General features: G+C 47.3%; 1 protein-coding gene across 3 annotated transcripts in view; it reads left to right on the top strand.

The window, feature by feature from the left end:
- ASTN2 (astrotactin 2) overlaps positions 1-17,980 on the top strand; it is an 865,697-nt gene that overhangs the window by 183,076 nt on the left and 664,641 nt on the right. For all 3 annotated transcript variants that reach the window (XM_021691760.1, XM_021691759.1, XM_021691761.2), the window contains exon 3: positions 16,056-16,440. In XM_021691760.1, coding sequence (XP_021547435.1) covers positions 16,056-16,440 — 385 coding nt within the window. The remainder of the gene's footprint in view (positions 1-16,055; positions 16,441-17,980) is intronic.

The raw sequence follows: 17,980 nt of genomic DNA, 5'->3' as shown, positions 1-17,980 counted from the left end.
AATCAGGGATACTCTTCTGCTCCATATCAACCCATGTGTCAATCACTAGGTCAGCTTTACCAAGCCTAGCTGTTGGTAAGGTCCCCTGCAGCTGATCCGGTAGGGCTCAGTAAAGCCAGAAACAAGTATTTTTAATGAGCATCCCCAGGGGATTCTTAGGATCAGGCAGGTTTGGGAAACATCTCTGTCTTCGTCTGTTCAGGAGGCAATCACAAAATACCCCAGGCTGGGTGGCTTATAAGCAGGAGAAATTTATTTCTCAGGCATGGAGGCTGGAAGTTGGAGATCAGGGTGTCTGCATGCTCAGGTGAGGGCCCTGTTGGGGATTGAAGATGTCTTGTTGTATGCTCATGGTGGAAACAGTGAGCTAGCTCTGCGGCCTTTTACATAAGGGCACGGATCCCATTCATGAGGGTTCCACCTCATGGCCTCATCACCTGTGATGAGCCCCGCTTCCTCATACCATCACTTTGGACATTAGTTTTGGGACATACGAATTTTGGGTGGACACCAACATTGAGACCACAGCAGTGTGGTTGGGCCACATAGGGTGGTGGGAAAGGGCGTGATCATCTCTATCTGGGAGAGTCAAGAAGGAGGTATGCAAGCTATGTCTTAAGAGGTGAGTTGAGTTTGCTGTGACAGGAAGTGGTTTTTTGTTTTGTTATTTGTTTTTTCTTGTTTTTAAAGATTTTATTTATTTATTGGAGAGCGAGAGCACAAGCAGGGGGAACGGCAGAGGGAGAAGGAGAAGCAGGCTTCTGGGACCTTCCCAGGACCCTGAGATCATGACCTGAACTGAAAGCAGACACTTAACCGACTGAGCCACCTAGGCACCCCGGTTTTTGTTTTGTTTTGTTTTTCAGTCCACAGGTATCTTCCTGTCATTTCTCCTCATTGTTCAGATGCCGCCTCCCACATTGCATGCAGTGTTTGTGTCCTCTGCCTCAGCGCAGCCATGCAGGGAAAGGAAAAGAGATCTTGCTACTCTCTCTTAGTCCTTTTCTTTCCTGGCTGAATTTTTTCGGTTCATGTACAATGTATTATCTCAGAGACTCATGACTCTAAATAATGGACCTTAGATATCCTTCTAGGTCTAGTTGGTTGAATAGTATCCCCCCAAATTCATCTTCACTGGACCCTCAGAAGGGAAACTTATTTGGAAATTGGGTCTTTGTAGATGTAATTAGTTAAGGATCTCAAGATGAAATCATCCCAGACTTAGGGTGTGCTGTACATCCGGTGGCTGGTGCCCTCATAAGAAGAAAAGAGGACCCAAAGAGGCACAGGGAGAAGAAGGTGATGTAAAGACTCACGCAGACTACTGGGTATTGACCCCAAAGATACAAATGTAGTGATCCGAAGGGGCACGTGCACCCCAATGTTTATAGCAGCAATGTCCACAATAGCCAAACTGTGGAAAGAGCCTGGATGTCCATCGACAAATGAATGGATAAAGAAGATGTGGTATATATAGACAATGGAATATTACACAGCCATCAAAAAAATGAAATCTTGCCATTTGCAATGATGTGGATGGAACTAGAGGGTATTATGCTAAGCGAAATAAGTCAATCAAAGACACGTATCATATGATCTCACTGATATGAGGAATTTGAGAAACAAGACAGAGGATCATAGGGGAAGAGAGGAAAAAATGAAACGATGAAACCAGAGAGGGAGACAAACCGTAAGAGACTCTTAATCTCAGGAAACAAACTGAGGGTTGCTGGAGTGGAGGGGGTGGGAGGGATGGGGTAGCTGGGTGATGGACATTGGGGAGGGTATGTGCTATGGTGAGTGCTGTGAATTGTGTAAGACTGATGAATCATAGACCTGTACCCCTGAAACAAATGATACATTATATGTTGATAAAACAATTAAAAAAAAAAGAATTCACACAGAGATTGGAATGATGCTGTCACATGCCACGGAATCTCAGGAGCCACCACATACTGGGAGATGCAAGGAAGGATTCCTCCCTAGAGCCCTGGGAGGGAGTGTGGCTCTGCAGACACCTTGATTTTATTTTATTTTTTGTTTGTTTGCTTTTCGTTTGGTTGTTTTGTTTTGTTTTTAAAAATGTTATTTATTTGACAGAGAGAGACACAGCGAGAGAGGGAACACAAGCAGGGGGAGTGGGAGAGGGAGAAGCAGGCTTCCCGCGGATCAGGGAGCCCGATGCGGGGCTTGATCCCAGGACCCTGGGATCATGACCTGAGCCGAAGGCAGATGCTTAACGACTGAGCCACCCATGTGCTCCCAGACACCTTGATTTTAGACTCCCGGCTTCCTGAACTATGAGAGAATAACTTTTTCTTCTCTTAAGGCACCCAGTTTGTGGTGATGTTGATGGCAGACCTAGGAAGCAAATGCCCCCAGCTTCTTTGGAGGTCCAGATTCAGAAACAAGGGCTTTCTCTGGGACAGACCCTCTCCCACCTCTACCTGTTCTTCCAGAACATTCTGACTGGTTCAAAATGCACAGGGTTGTGCTTGAGCCCAGGCCCCTCACCAGTATGGGCAGCAGGTGGCTGTATGACATGGGCATTTAGTCCAGCAGCTACAGGAGTAAGTTGAACTTCATCTAAGTCATCTCCCAGACCCCATCTTTGCGACTTCAGGCTCTCACCTCAAATGATATGTCGTCGTGGCTGGCTGGCCTGGGGCAGCTATCACTGACCCCTTTAGGCTACAGTACGCTGAGGCTTTGGGTCCCTGTACTCTCCCCAGACTTAAGCTAAGCTGGGACTGGATCTGAGGGTGTAGACACAGAATCTAAGGGGTGGGGGGAAGCAGGACCTAGAGAGCCACCTTGGGGCAGCGCAGCTTGTGACAGCGAGGTCTCAGGGAACAGATTTTGAGGTGTTTAGCACTCCTGGTGGGGCGGGGCAGGTTATTGGTGGTGCAATTAGAATGTTCCCTGAACAAGGAAAGAAAGCATTGGTACCTAACAGCTCCTTTTGCTGCCTGGACCCTGGGATGCCTAAGGTGTTGGCTAGGGTGGAGGGCGTCTCAGAGGTGACTAAGGGTGAGGTAGTAGGTATCTGCTGACTTGGGGTACTCAGGAAATGCTGAATTCCATGTTTCCAGAAAACTCCAGGTGACATGGGGCGGGAAGGTGACAAGGGGGATGGTAAATCCTCCCAGGTCAGCCCCTGGTGGGCACAGCAAGGACACTGAGCAGCTTTTGCTTCCGGCTCCTGCCATGGCCCGGAGCAGCCTCCAGTCGAGGCGTCTCTCTCTTATCCTCGTCTTGGCTTGGCATCTTGTGCTTGACTCTCTGCCCTTAGTAACTAACGTTCCTGGGGTTTTCCTGATCAAGCCCAGTAGGGGAGATCCCAAGGCCATCCCGACACGCCTGCAAGACAATTGACAATTCCATCGCCAGCGCTGGGAAATGGCAGCAAAACAGTGCCTCTAAAAGACCCCTATTGTGTGACTTGTAATAAGTTTCGAAGAAGCTTGATGAACAACGGTGGAAGCATCAGAAATAGCAGAAAGCCTCTGGATTTGCAGTGTGGCTTTTTGCGACTTCAGTTATTGTCCGCCTGAATTACCACTGGTTGGTTTCTTCCCTCTCTTTTTCAGTGCTTCTACTAAGCATCAATACCTATCAGTAAAATCACTCGGCAGCATATAACGTTCTCTCATAAATATGATTCTCAGTGGGGTCCTTCATAAAGAGGCAGAGACACCTGTTGTCTTGATCACTTTAAAACTGGATTTAAAATTCTGAGATTCAGAAAGGCAGAGTGGCTGGCCCAGGGCTGCCCAGCTCAGCAGGGACAGCCAGGATTTGCACCAGATGCAGTGTTTTTTGAGCTACATCCTGGATGCTCCCTTTCCTGTAACATCCTATCATTTCCATCCAGACACGAGAATGGGAACAGCTAATAGATACAGCTATCAGTTTGCTTTCTGTGGAAGGTGATTGTGCACAAATAGTTGGGTCAGACATCCCCTCACCCTTTTGCTTTCTGGGTCGGTGTCTCTTCAATATTTACAAAAAGAATAAATGAGTAAAGAAATTTGGAATTGAGACCCACTTTTCTCCTCTGCCCCAGAGGTGGAGAGAAGCAGCCAGACATTTAACCAGATTTGCCTCCTAATTACTTCTATAACAAGTACCCCTTCCCAGGGCCCAGGGGGGACTAATGGCGGGGTGTGTGTGTGTGTGTGTGTGTGTGTTCACTAAGTGTCTTCCAATCTCCTGGCTGTGGAGCAGGATTCCAAGACGATTGACCCTTAGGGGTTACCAAGTCATTTGGGAAGATATGTATCCATCCATCCATCCAAAAACTATTTAGTAAACTATTAGTGGTGTTTAAATAGTTAAATAGTAAAACTATTTAGTAAACACCAACAAAGCCCTAAGTTGTTTTGTTGATGATAAATAAACAAAACAAAGGTTCTGCCTTATGGAAGTTCTATTCCATTAGAACCATAAACAAGGTTAACACATCAATGTTAATATAACAGTAGAGAGAAGAAAGTGGTATAAATAAAGTTAAAACGAGGAAAAGAGATAGGTCTGTGTTGGAGCCAAGAGTAAGGGGAACTGTCCAGAGGGAAGTCTTCTCAGATGAAGCTGTGTCTTAGTGTTAGAACAGCACCCCCACCCTGCCCCCACACTAAACTTCCCCCCTCCATGATTTCCCAAGAAGCCAGCTCACTTTGGAAGTTTGCTGCCTGTATGAAAGCTGTTTTCCATGAGTTAAGGATTAACTAGGCTCTTGGAGTCTTAGCTCTCCTTCCCATCTCAGAAGGTTGAGTTGTTGGGCACAGTGGCTTATAGTGGGCACAGTATCAGGGATCTCTCCAGGGATCTCTTCTTGGATCCTGTGCATCTGCAACACATTCCCAGAGAATAATGCCCCGAGCAGAGAATACAGGTTCTATATACTGCCAACTCTAGGGACACACGGAGGGTCTCAGTATTATTACAACAGTTTGCTGCAGACTGACTTTGGATTCTGGAACCTTGGGCAAAGTCACCTCTTGGAGGTTCACTTCCTTCATCTGTTAACTGAAGAATGCTGAGCTCTCATATAGCTGCTCTGGCCACCTTGTTTAGAAATATGTGTGAGGACCTGGGAGCATCCTGCACACTTCTTTCTTCTTCTCTGTAAAGGGGCAGGGCCAGGATTGGGACCAAAATGTTCTGATTTCCTTCTCAGTGTGTTTCCCTCTGCCAGAATGTTTGAAACCACCATTTGTTGACCGTGGCTGTGTTCTAGACACTGCACTGAATCCCTTTTGTGCATTGTTTAATCTCACAATAGCTCCATCCAACAAAGACTGCTGTCCTCAGCTTTCCAGATGAGAAAACTGAGCTCAGGAAAGTGCCGTGACCCACCCAAGGTTCCAGAGCTGGTTGGTGATGCCACAGGTGCTCAGACCCAGGTTCTTCAACGTCAGAGCCTGCATCATCAGCCATCATGCTGTGTAGTTGGTCATCCACTCTGTCACATTTGGGTGGGGGTGCACCTGATGGGATGGGCCAGCCCACTCCCACACCTTTAAACTTGACTGTAGTGGAAATTATAAGGAAATCCTTTTTATTCCCACTTCCTCTATGCTTTGCACTTAGAAGCTTTAAGAAACTCTTTGCTTCTCACTGTGTTTCCCTCTGGCATAGAACTTATTGAACTGTGCATTACAATGATTATCTGCTTACTTATCTGTTTCTACAAACGAGCTGCAAGTTCTTCCAGGCCATATCTGTGTGTTCCTAGATCCAAGCAAGAGGTTTTCACAGGGACAGGGTCTAACAATATGTTACACAGGAACAATGAAGCCAATACCTACTGGGGACTAAATGTCTTCTATAGGTCAAGGGCTGTGTGAGGTCACGTAGATAGATACATCAGTTTACTTAGTTCTCACAACAGACGTCTTTGGTGGGTGGCAGAGGAAGACCTTGAATGGTGGTCTGCCTTCTTCCAGGTGTGCCCTTAACCTGGCAAATGAGTACATCGATGGATGAGTGCAACATTCCTCTCCAGTCATCTGGGTTCATCTGTTGTCTTCATGACTCAAAGAAGAGGAGGAAAATCAATCCTTTTGAAGATGGTTTCTCCCACCCTCTTCATTCATCCATCCTTCAGAGTGGGCTTTCAGACAGAACGTGAGAGGCCACCTGAGGATTTGGAGTAGGGTACCGATTTGTGCTGAATGGCCCCTGTGAATTATCTTCAGTATTCCCGCACACAAATGGAGACTTGCCAAACAGATGGAGGTATATTTCAGCCACCTGTCCTCAGAGGGGAGTTTCTAATGGATTCATTCATTCATTCTTCTCTCCAGTAATTGAGGATCTACTATGTGTCATGAAACATTCAAATTTGTTCAGAAAGAAATAAAACCCAGCCCTTTCCTTCACTGTCTCTCAGTGTGAAAATACAATAAGTGCATCATGAGGCCGACTCCGTGTCTGACCTACCCAGGCTGGGTCTTGTGTACCCAGGGGTGGTGGGAGGGTATTGGCAGATGGAAGCAGGAGTCACTGAGATGTCTGGAAGTTGTGTACTTCACCCAGCTAGAGCAAGAGAGCAGGTTTCAGAAAGGCTTGTTGAGAACTCAGGACCCAGGAGCTGAGGATAAAGGACTAGACAGAGAAGCAAAGGAGGGGTGTTTCAGGCCAGGTGAGCCGCGTGAGCAAGCACACAGGTGTGTGAGATGGTGGGAGGGACACAGGACCTTTAACCCGGCCGTACCTGCGTACACAGTGGCAATTCTAGGCAGAATGTCATGAGAATATGTATTTCATTTGTTCAGGAACGCTTTCAAGTCTGCCTCTGCCTTTCTACTCTAGAAAATTGGAGCTGGAGTTCCTGTCAGAGACCGTCCAGTCTCACCTACTCCCCCCAGGGAAGGGAAGGAATGTAGTCCCGGCTTGGAGCCGGGAGGAGGAGAGCAGGGGTGGTCATGGGAATGCAGCTGGGAAACTGCACAGAGACTCTCTCACAGTATTGTGGAGAAGTGGTGGCCTCACCACTCCTTTGCATTTTATTGTTCAGGAAATAGGTCTTATATCAATCGTAAGGGTGCTAATATTTCCTGAGAGCCATGATTTGCAAGTCATTGCACTCATGTTCCATAATGCAGATGTATTTAATCCTCCACAGACCCTCTCGGCCAGGGCTACTGACCCAATTTACAGACGAGAAAACGGAGGAAACTCAAATCACCTACCCAAAGACGCACGACTGGAAGGTAATACAGCCGTGGCTAAAATCCACTTCTGTCTGACTCACGGGCAAGCGCCACTGTCCCGACGTTCGCTCATTAGCTTTCCCCTTGAAACATTTCCCTGGGATTCAGATCGATCTCTCAGGATTCAGCCTCATTCTGATCTGATCTAAAGATGATTAAGGAAGGTTGATCTGAGTGGGGAATGACTACGTTACAAAGAACTGCTACGTTTTTACTTTATTCCCTTGGCATTATCTTGGGAAATAGTGTATCTGATAGATACATTATAAGTAGATGACTAGTTTAAAAGAAAAAATGTTTCCTTTTCTATAATGGGATCTCCTTAAATAGGTCACCTTATATCTGTCTAGACACAAAGAGATAGCTATAGATAAATATAGCTAAGTATAGGAACATGAAGATAGGTGTGAGTATATTTTTATACGTATGAATATATACATACGTACACTCGCTTGTATATATAGATATAAATCCTTATCAGTTGTTGTGTGTTTATCTTCTCCTAATTGTTCACACATGTAACTTATCTCTTCATTTGATTATGTGCTGGGATCTTTCATAGCCTTCTGGGAGCTTCCCTAGGAAAAAAATTAACATGGAAGTTTCCTCTCTAATCCAATTGCAGAATCCACACAATGGTGTCATTGTTGGCTCCTTCTTCCTTCCCTTTCTTGTTAATCAGACACCAAGTCTTCCCATCCCCTGACATGTCTTGTTTTACCCCAGTCACTAACTGTCCCCTTTAACTGCCCTACCTGCAGGCTGCTTCCTCAATCTCTGTACTATTGACATTTAGGGTCAGATAGTCTTTGTTGTATCAAGCTGTCCTTTTCATGTAGGATGCTTACAGATTCCTTGACCTCTACCCACTAAATACCAGTAGCGCCCTCTCTCCGGTCATGACAACTGAAAATGTCCCCATTACCAAATGTCTTCTGTTGCGGGGGAGGGGAGCAAAATTGAGAACTGCTGTTCTAGGCTATCGTGAACAGCTACCTCGATGGTCTCCTTACTTCCATTCAGTGCAATCTTGCCACCTTATTGTTTAAAAAGAAAAAAAATCTGAGCAACATGAATGGCTAAAGAATGGTCATGCCTTTTGCAATATAGTTCTCATCTTGTTCTCCCTCAAGGTCCAGTGGACATTTCCAGTCGAGAGAGTGAGCCTGCAGTTGACTGGATGCTGTCTCAGTTGGGAGGCCTTATGCCACATATTTGCCACCTTGTTGTGTCCTCTCAAGCAAATTTATGTTCTGAGCCTCACTTTTTCATCTGTGCATCGGGTATAATAATCTAACCAGTAGGGGCGCTAAGTACCAAACACTAATAACTCTAATATAAGGTAGAAAATGCTAAAGCTCCTTAAATGAAGGTTCAGATGAAGCACCATGGGAGTTCAGAGGATGAAGAGATTTCTTCTGGCTGAGCCTAGAGAGGGGAGATCCCAGCAGAGTTTACCAAGGAAACTGCATTGACATTAGCTTTGAAGTCTGGTGGTATTTGGATGTGTAGATGAGGTGAGGGATAACAATGAGGGTGGCATTCCAAGCAGAAGAAATGACTTGGGTGAAAATATCAGGACATGTAATAGAAACAGTGAGGTCTGATATGTGGTTGGATACCTAGCACTGTGTGTGCTCTGTAGCGTAAGTGCTCATAGGGTTGGCGGCATGGGTGGGTGAAGCATGTATTTTGAGAAAGGTACCTCAAAAGCATATGTTTTGAGACCGGATTATCCAGAAAGGGTGGGGGCCTGATGGACGAGAACCTGTCAAACCACAGGACTTTCCAGCTTAGTCAGTGAGGAGGGTTTCTGTATCCAGCTGTGCCTGAGTCATGGGCAAGAAGAGGGACTGAGAACAGTAGGGGAGGAGACAAAGCCTGGTAGATCATCCGGAGTGTATTAAAATGATCACAATGAAAGAATGTGACAACTGGGAGATAGGACAGTCATTGGGTGGAGAGAAAGGGAAGGTGGCAGAAGCTGTGTTGTAGATAGCTGTCAGGGTTCACATGATTTCTCAGCAGCTTTGGGGGAATATGGGCTGCACATCCTGCCCCCAATACCATTTTAGAATGATCTGTGAACTTGGTCAAGTCACTTCTCTCTGAATCTCAGTTTTCCTTATCTGTAATACCAAAGGTCTGGATTAATTTCCAGTAATCCCTCCATCTTAAACATAGACTGAAGCCCGAAAGGAGACTTCCCAGAGAACTTGGAGCCCTTACCCTCCTAGCTCCGTCGCTCGGCAAATGGTCAGGAGTACACCCAGTGGATCATCAGTCTTCAGCCATCCTGGGGCAGGCTGTCGAGACCAGACCCAAGTGATGAGAAGAGAAGGACATTACTTGGGAGAATATGCATGTTCACAGCTCTGAGGATTAAAGGCCTGTGTTCTTATCACTGCTGAACAGAGTATTATAAATCCAGTCTTAGAATACCAAATCCCCTTGCAGCTTGGCCATTGTGAGGGAATATTAAAAAGGCTGGAGACAGAAATAATCAGTTTCCCAATGACACATTGTCAAATAAAGCATTTCTCACATTATCCCCCCCCCCCCTTTTTTTTCTTTCTCTGGCTCCTTCTCCCGTTCCTGGATAGTTAACATGAAAAAATAGATTAAAATGAGGCCGGGCTGAATGGAGTTCTAAGTTTGACTTTTCAGAAGGCTCTCTCAGTAGGGTAGTTTGGGGTACTTTCTATTTTTCATCTTTATATATTTTTCAGTGTTTGATATGGTGTCTGTAAGCAAATCAGCTGGAGGTACTAACATGGGGATGAAGGCAGAGCAACAGGGAGGGTCCATGTGAGGTTTGATCAGGTGCCTTTGGATGCTGAGGTCAGAGCTGCTATGGGGACGGTATGATTTCTATTTCTCCGGCATGTCTGGTCAAGATTTTAGGCTCCTGGATATTTATTAAGCACCTTCTCTGGGCCAAGTACTGCATCTTAGGCTGAGTAAATGGTGGGGGTAGATGACAGCTCAGGACCTAGAGTGGGAACACTGTCAACGAAGTGACCATATTGTGGAAGTGCAGCAGATGATTGAAAAACCACAGGGGCTGTGAGAGGAGATGTCACAGACCAGCCCCAACCTGAAGAGGCCAAGACTCCCTGAGGAAGTGATCTCCGAGCTGAGATGGTTGAGTGAGTTGAGATGAGCAAATGGAGGGGAGTGTATTAGGTTCCTAGGGCTGCCATAACAAATCACCACAGAGTGGGAGGTTTAAAACAACAGAAATTTATTCCCTCACAGTTCAGGAGGCCAGAAGTCCAAAATCAAGATGTCAGCGGGGTTTGCTCATTCTAGAGGCTGAGGGAGAATCTGTCCCATGCCTCCCAATTGCTTCTGTTGGTGGCGGGCAATCCTAGGCATTCCTTGGCTTGTGGATGCATCACTGCAATCTCTGTCTCTACCTTTACATGGCCTCCTTCTCCCCTCTCTCTGTGTGTGGCTGGCTGGCTGTTTGTCTGTGTCCTATACTCTTCTTATGAGGACATCAGTCATTGGATTTAGGGCCCACCCAATCCAGGATGACCTCATCTCAACCAGTTAAAACTGCAACAACCCTATTTCCAAATAAGATCACATTCTGAGGTTCTGGGTGGACCTGAATTTTGGGAGGGTCATTATTTAAACCATGAAGGGGTGAGAGCACCCTAGGCTGAGGGTGCAGCCAGGGTGGAAGAGCCCCAAGCATCACACTTTGGGGGAATGCTCATTGCTCATTGTGGCTCCAGGACAGGGTATGGGACTTGGGGGGAGCTGGGCCTGAGAAAGAAGCGGACACCTCCTCATGAAGGGCCTTGAGTGCCAGGCAAGGGGTCCCGACATTATTCTGAGGGCCTGGAGAGCCAAGAAAGGGTTTTGAGTAAGGGGGCCGGGTGCAAAAGGATTTGGTTTGGGATAGAGGAATAGAGAGATTGATACTTGTTGAGTATTTCAGTGCCAGACCTTTTATTTTCTTGTTTAATCCTTGGCATGACTTTTCACATTGGGAACCATCAGAGCATTTTATAGATAGGAGCCTGTATGCAGCCCAAGGAGGTAAAATATCACAGCCAGCTTGTCACACACAGCTCGGAGGGAATCCGGGATCCCCACATTGGTCTCTGAGCCCCCAGACACCTGCTTTCCCCATCGTGGCACTCTGCTCTTGACATCCCCACTCTCACCCTTGTCTGGCTCCACTGGGGGATCTGCTACTCACCGTCAGTAACAGAACAAGAGGAGTGGGCTGATCCTGCTCTAGAGAGACTTCTAGTAGGGAAGGTTCCATTAGAGACAGGGATGCCCCTTGCTCCTGCCGTCGTCTCTTTCCCACTTCCTCCCTGACAGCTTAGTGAAATCCTCAGATCTGTAAGAAAAAGGTAAAACTGATCACCCCAAGACCTGTGATGCTCACAGTCTCGCACAAACCAACCCCTAAGTAACAGACTGGCATTTTTATTTCTGGAAATCGCTGCCACTTCTCCAACCTTATTTGTCTTGGACTGCCCAAAAGTGAACACAGTCCAAATCGGATTTGGCATCAGGTCGTCCCTGAGGCCAGCAGGGCCTTTGCTCACCACCCCTCCAGCCTTGGCCTCTTCTTAACCTGCTTTCTAAAACTGCACAGCCTTTCCCTGTGTCCTCTCCTCCCTCCTTGGCTTGCTGTGGCCCTACAGTGTTTTCTTCACCTCCAGGGCTCATGTTGGCTCCCGGTGTGCAGACTCACTGGCTGGACACTCTGGCCCTCCTTACCTTCCTGGTGTCATCGCCTGCTTTTCTGTTGGCTTGCTGTTGGTGGAGAAAGACTACCAAGAAATGGGGTACAGCTCTGTGTGTGTGGGCTAGCGCAGGAGCCTGGACCAAGGACCATCTGCAAGGATGCGGATGACAGTTTCTTCTTGCTTCTGAGTTAACGTGTCTGCTTTCTTAGGGTGGAATGTCCCACTAGGAATAGAGGTGGCCACATGGTTCTCTCGAGCCTGTGCACAGCACTTCTCAGTTTGTAAGGGCTATCCTGGCAGTGCTCAGATTTTCTTTGCCCAGCAACCGGGTATAACACATGAATGAGAGCTGATCATAAGTTTACCACGTACCAGGCACTGAGCGTAGCTCTCCACGGCCATGAGCCCACATCTAACCTCTCTCTGTATGGATGCTTGGGACCCAATCTTGTGGATGAGAAAATTGTGATTGGGAGATTCATTCCTTTGTCCAAGGTTGCCCACCTTCTATGTGGTAGCATGAGAGTTGACGAGGTCTTTCTGACCCTTTGACTTTCTGTGCCCCCAACTATGCTCTACTGTTCCAAGTATTCCTAAGTCCAATTTACAGGCGAGTAAGTTGAGGGTCCATAGGAGCCATGCTGAAGCTAGTGCGAAGCTCAGCTGCACTACCTTGCATAATGGACCTCCTGGCTCTGTGCCTCAGTTTCCTTACTTCACATAGGACAAAGATACCTCACGTGCACAGTTGTAAAAAGGTAAATGACAGAACACCTGTGAGGTGTCTGGTCCAGATTAAGAAGGATTTGGGTCTCCGGACAAGTTTTGCAGAACAGGCATTGGGGTGCAGAAGGTCAAGCTGTTGATTCATTCATTCCTTCATTTGTTCATGTACATGAGATAGACCCTTGCTGAGGCTGTTGATAGCAGCAGTAGCTAACAATCTGTGAGTGACGGCTGCATCCCCCACATGGCACCAAACACTACACACATCTTACTTAGCCTCACAGTGACCCAGTGAGCTGACACTGTGAATACTGCCCTTATTTAACCAATCACAAAGCCAAGGCTCTGAAAGGGAAAGTGACCTAGAAGGTCATGTAGCCTCTAAGGCGTAGAATCTGGACTAAAATTGTGTCACTCTGAGGCCAGCCCTTAGCCACTGTGCCAGATACTGCTGGAGGGTGTCGGAGGCAAAGTGTGGGGCTTCCTGCCTTCCAGGAGCTGCTTATCTGGATTTAGGAGCTGATCCAGGATTGCAGGGGTGACCAGGGAGGGCAGTTTGGATGCAGTGCAGGCAGGGAGGGGCGGTCATGGGTGGAAGTGGACAGTTTGGTTAGGCTTTATCTTTCCCAGGTCATTGTTAATCCTCGGATCTGACCACAGGGTCCAACCCTCATAAACAGGGTGGGCGGGAGGGGCTGAGAATGAAGGGCCCTGGACCAGGCAGGGCCTGACCCTCACGACCAGTGAAATGCCCAGAGGTGTGAAGATAGGCAAGGAGATTTCCCTAAGGATGTCAGTAACCAAAATGAAACACTTTGTGAAGAGCAGCTTTAAGCGTACCCCTCGAATCCTGGATCTTTCCCATTTTCTCCTCTCCTCCCTGCGGTCTGTGGGAACCATCATGCTATGCAATGAAGCCTTGTGTTCAGATCCCTGCTTTACCACATCCTGGCCTTTTGTACACAGATGGACCTAGGATCAAAACCTGTGTGACTTCAAGCAAATTACTTAACCTCTCTGAACTGCCTTTTCCTCATCTCATCAATAGAACAGACACTACAATCCCATCTCATAGGGTTGTCATGAAGATCAAATAGCATGAAGTAGTAAGGAGAGGGCCTGCTAATGTTTTAGCAAGTGTTCTTCTGCCTCCTTTCTCTCTTCACTGTCCTTGCTGTTACCTCTTTCCTTTATACTCCTCCCTCCCTTCCTCTGTCTCCTCCCTTTCTTCTCTGTGGTGGAAAAACTAACAAGTAATACCCTGTCAAACGAGACTTCTAGACACAGAGCAATCGTTATTGTATGTTCTGTGGAGGGAAAAAAGGATCGGTTCTTGTTTTGGGGGGCTCCAAGGGTCAGGAACCATGCACACGCACCCATTTTATATGTATTTGACAGAGTATACACACACACACACACACACACACACACAGAAATGCACGTACTTGTAGATTTACTTGGTTTATATACTTGTTCTTCAGTTCTGACATCCAGAGGAAGCTTCCTGGGGATTCCACAGCAACTCACTCCTGAAGTCAAGGCAGGGCGGCTGGCCGTACCTGCATGCCTGGGGACCTCTTAGCCCATTTTCCCACCCACTCCGCACCTGCCACGGAGGTGATGAATTTCAGCTTACTGACCCGAGGGCCTTGCAAAAAGAACATGACAGCTTTCTGGTGTAGGCAGCAGGATAGCAGATTATTTTAGTAATTTTAGCGTTCTTCCTGGCCTAAGGAGGTATGCCTAACAGAAGTCACAGCTAGAAACGAGGCTCAGCTTTTGCTCTGTTGCTCACCATGAGTTTCTGGGTCTCTCGATTTCAGCCCTCTCCCCGACCCCCCCCCCCCCCATAGAGAGCGATCCTTCCCTACCTTGGAGATTACCCCCAGGGACTCAACACAGCAACCCCCAGTCCCCCAACCACAAAGCACTGTCGGTAAGGGAGAAAAGCAAGGTAACTGAGGGGGGCTACTCAGTTCACTGAAGATGTTTCTGGCACAGAGTGAATAAAATGGAGCGAGGAGAATGCCTACCTATCACCTCCAGCCCTCGGCAGGTGCCATGGGGGATATAGACATGTTTGTAAGTAATCCTGCTCTTAAAGAACTCACAGAAAGGTTATTTCATGAGTCTCATGAATCATGTAACATTGTAAATTGTTCCAAGGTAAGGTATGGGAGGCAGACTCAATTGAATATTTGCCGGTGGGATGTATTAAAGAAAAATAAGCTTCAGTTTACCTTAATGTTCTTATTAAAAGAGCCCTAGAAGGACATGTTTTTTTTTTTTTTATTTAGTCGTTTAACAAGTATTTATTTATTTATTTTTAAAAAGATTTTATTTATTTATTTGACAGAGAGAGACAGTGAGAGAGGGAATACAAGAAGGGGGAGTGGGAGAGGGAGAAGCAGGCTTCCCGCTGAGCAGGGAGCCTGATGTGGGGCTAGATCCCAGGACCCTGGGATCATGACCTGAGCCGAAGGCAGACGCTTAACGACTGAGCCACCCAGGCGCCCCCTAACAAATATTTATGAAGCACCTATTTTGTCTCAGGCCCCCTATTGGAAGTCACATATTAGCAGACTAGTGTTTCTGGGATGCCTGGGTGGCTCAGTCGGTTAAGCGTCTGCCTTCAGCTCAGGTCATAATCCTGGGGTCCTGGGATCGAGCCCCTTGTCAGGCTCCCTGCTCAGTGGGGAGCCTGCTTCTCCCTTTCTCTCTCCCTCTGCCTCTCCCCCTGCTCATGCTCTCCCTTTCTCTTTCTCAAATAAATAAATAAAATCTTTAATTAAAAAAAAAGATTAGTGTTTCTGATAATGAAGGAAATACAGACTGTGCAGAAATTATGTTTGACCTTATAATGTCTCATATTTGCAGCAGGTTGGAAAAAAGGCTACCATCTCTTGATCCCTCAGTGGGTTCATTCTAGAGATGAGGAAGCAAAGCTGAGAGAGCGTGAGCAAATGTCCTGGGGTCACTCAGCTGATGGGAGGCAGAGTCAAAATTCAGATACTCACTTGTGTGAAGCCATGGCCCTTAACTCTTCCAGCATTTAGTTGTCTGAGTTGCTCTGACGTGACCATTATCCATCTCACTTGCTCCTTGTGGCAACCTAATGAAGAAGGGAGGGCAGGGATTCTTACTCATCCTTGTACACATGAAAAACAAGGCTCTGAGAAGTCAAGCAGTTGGCCCAAGGTCACACAGTTGGTTTATGGGTGAGAAAGGTTTGGAAGCAGCATCTCTCTGGCTTTAAAGCTGCGGCTGTCAGTTCCTGAGTCTTTATGAGCCACACCCAGGGATCTGGGCTGGGTGTAGTGGACAGGAAACCCCCCTCTGGCACTCTAGCCCAAAGAACGGTGGCCCATTCGCTTGTCCTTCTTCCCTTCTGCTCCAGGGTGGCCTCATCGCGCTGCTGCTTCTGCTGCTGGTGTTCACTGTGGCTCTGTACGCCCAGCGGCGCTGGCAGAAGCGCCACCGAATCCCCCAGAAGAGCGCGAGCACGGAAGCCACTCATGAGATTCACTACATCCCGTCCGTGCTGCTGGGACCCCAGGCCCGGGAAAGCTTCCGTTCCTCTCGGCTGCAGGCTCACAATTCTGTCATTGGCGTGCCCATCCGGGAGACCCCCATCCTGGATGACTATGACTACGAAGAGGATGAGGACCTACCCCGGCGGGCCAACCACGTCTCCCGGGAGGATGAGTTTGGCAGCCAAGGGACACACACCCTGGACAGTCTGGGCCGGCCTGGAGAAGAGAAGGGGGACTTTGAGAAGAAAGGTGAGTCTTCCTTGTTACATCCTACCTTCCAGGGGGCCTTTTGGGGAGCTGGGAAGAGGCAGGGAAGCTGGGCGGTTGGGGACACAGGTGGTGTCTGATGGGCTAAGTCATTCTGGATTTGTGGCCAGTCTCTCTGTTGGGTTATCAGAGTTTGTCCTCTCTAGCTCTTCGGTAGTGGTGGGAGAAAGGAGAAAAAAAAGCCAGTGTTCTTGGAGTTTTGAGGAGCGTCAGAAGTTATGTAGTTCAATATCCCTCCATTATCTCTTGATTACCTCCCTCGATGGCCTTCTTACTACTCAGATGAGAGAATTTATCTCATTTTCAGACACTGCTGTTAGAAAGTTTTTCCGTATATTGAGCTGAAATCTGTTTCCCTGGCCCTTCACATCCACAAAGAAAATGAATCTGATCTTCCTTCTCTAAGGCAGCTCTTGGAAAATTTGACAAGAGAAAAAAAAGACATCCTGTAACTTCTGGAAATCAACCTAAATAATCCCAGTTTCTTCAGCTAGACTCATGCGATGTAGTTTTCAGACATTTCACCATTCTGGCCACTGTCCTCTAGATGGAGAGTCTAATTTTTCATGTCTTAGAATGTAACACCAGAGCTAACACCCCTCTGCCTCAAGGTGGGAATGTTCCTGTGCTAAGCAAAATGGGACTTTCACCTCCCTTTTCCCAGCTGTTATGCTTCTATTGATGCAGCTTGAGATCATGTTTCATGCCACGGTTGCTGGTTCCTATTGGGCTTTTTGATGACTGAAACCTCTCACCCTTTTCATATGGGCTGTTGCGGAGATCCGTTTCCCGGAAGTTGGTGGACAGTGGATTATTTGGACATAAGCACAGAGTGTGTTCATATTTGTCTTTATTTATTTTTTTATTTTTTTTATTTTTTAAAGATTTTATTTATTTATTTGACAGAGAGAGACACAGCGACAGAGGGAACACAAGCAGGGGGAGCGGGAGAGGGAGAAGCAGGCTTCCCGCCGAGCAGGGAGCCCGATGTGGGGCTCGATCCCAGGACTCTGGGATCATGACCCGAGCCGAAGGCAGATGCTTAACGACTGAGCCACCCAGGCGCCCTTTTTTTTTTTTTTTTAAAGATTTTATTTTATTTGAGAGAGAGAGACACAGTGACAGAGGGAACACAAGCAGGGCGAGCGGGAGAGGGAGAAGCAGGCTTCCCGCCGAGCAGGGAGCCCGATGTGGGGCTCAATCCCAGGACCCTGGGATCATGACCTGAGCCGAAGGCAGACGCTTAACGACTGAGCCACCCAGCCGCCCTTTTTTTTTTTTTTTTTTAAAGATTTTATTTATTTATTTGAGAGAGAGAGAATGAGAGAGAGCAAGCACATGAGAGGGGGGAGGGTCAGAGGGAGAAGCAGGCTTCCCGCCGAGCAGGGAGCCCGACGAGGGGCTCGATCCCAGGACCCTGGGATCATGACCTGAGCTGAAGGCAGACGCTTAACGACTGAGCCACCCAGGCGCCCTTTTTTTTTTTTTTTTAAAGATTTTATTTTATTTGAGAGAGAGAGAC

The sequence above is a fragment of the Neomonachus schauinslandi genome, chromosome 13, assembly GCF_002201575.2.
Source record: "Neomonachus schauinslandi chromosome 13, ASM220157v2, whole genome shotgun sequence".
NCBI lineage: Eukaryota > Metazoa > Chordata > Mammalia > Carnivora > Phocidae > Neomonachus > Neomonachus schauinslandi.
This window is presented reverse-complemented; position numbering and strand designations above follow the sequence as displayed.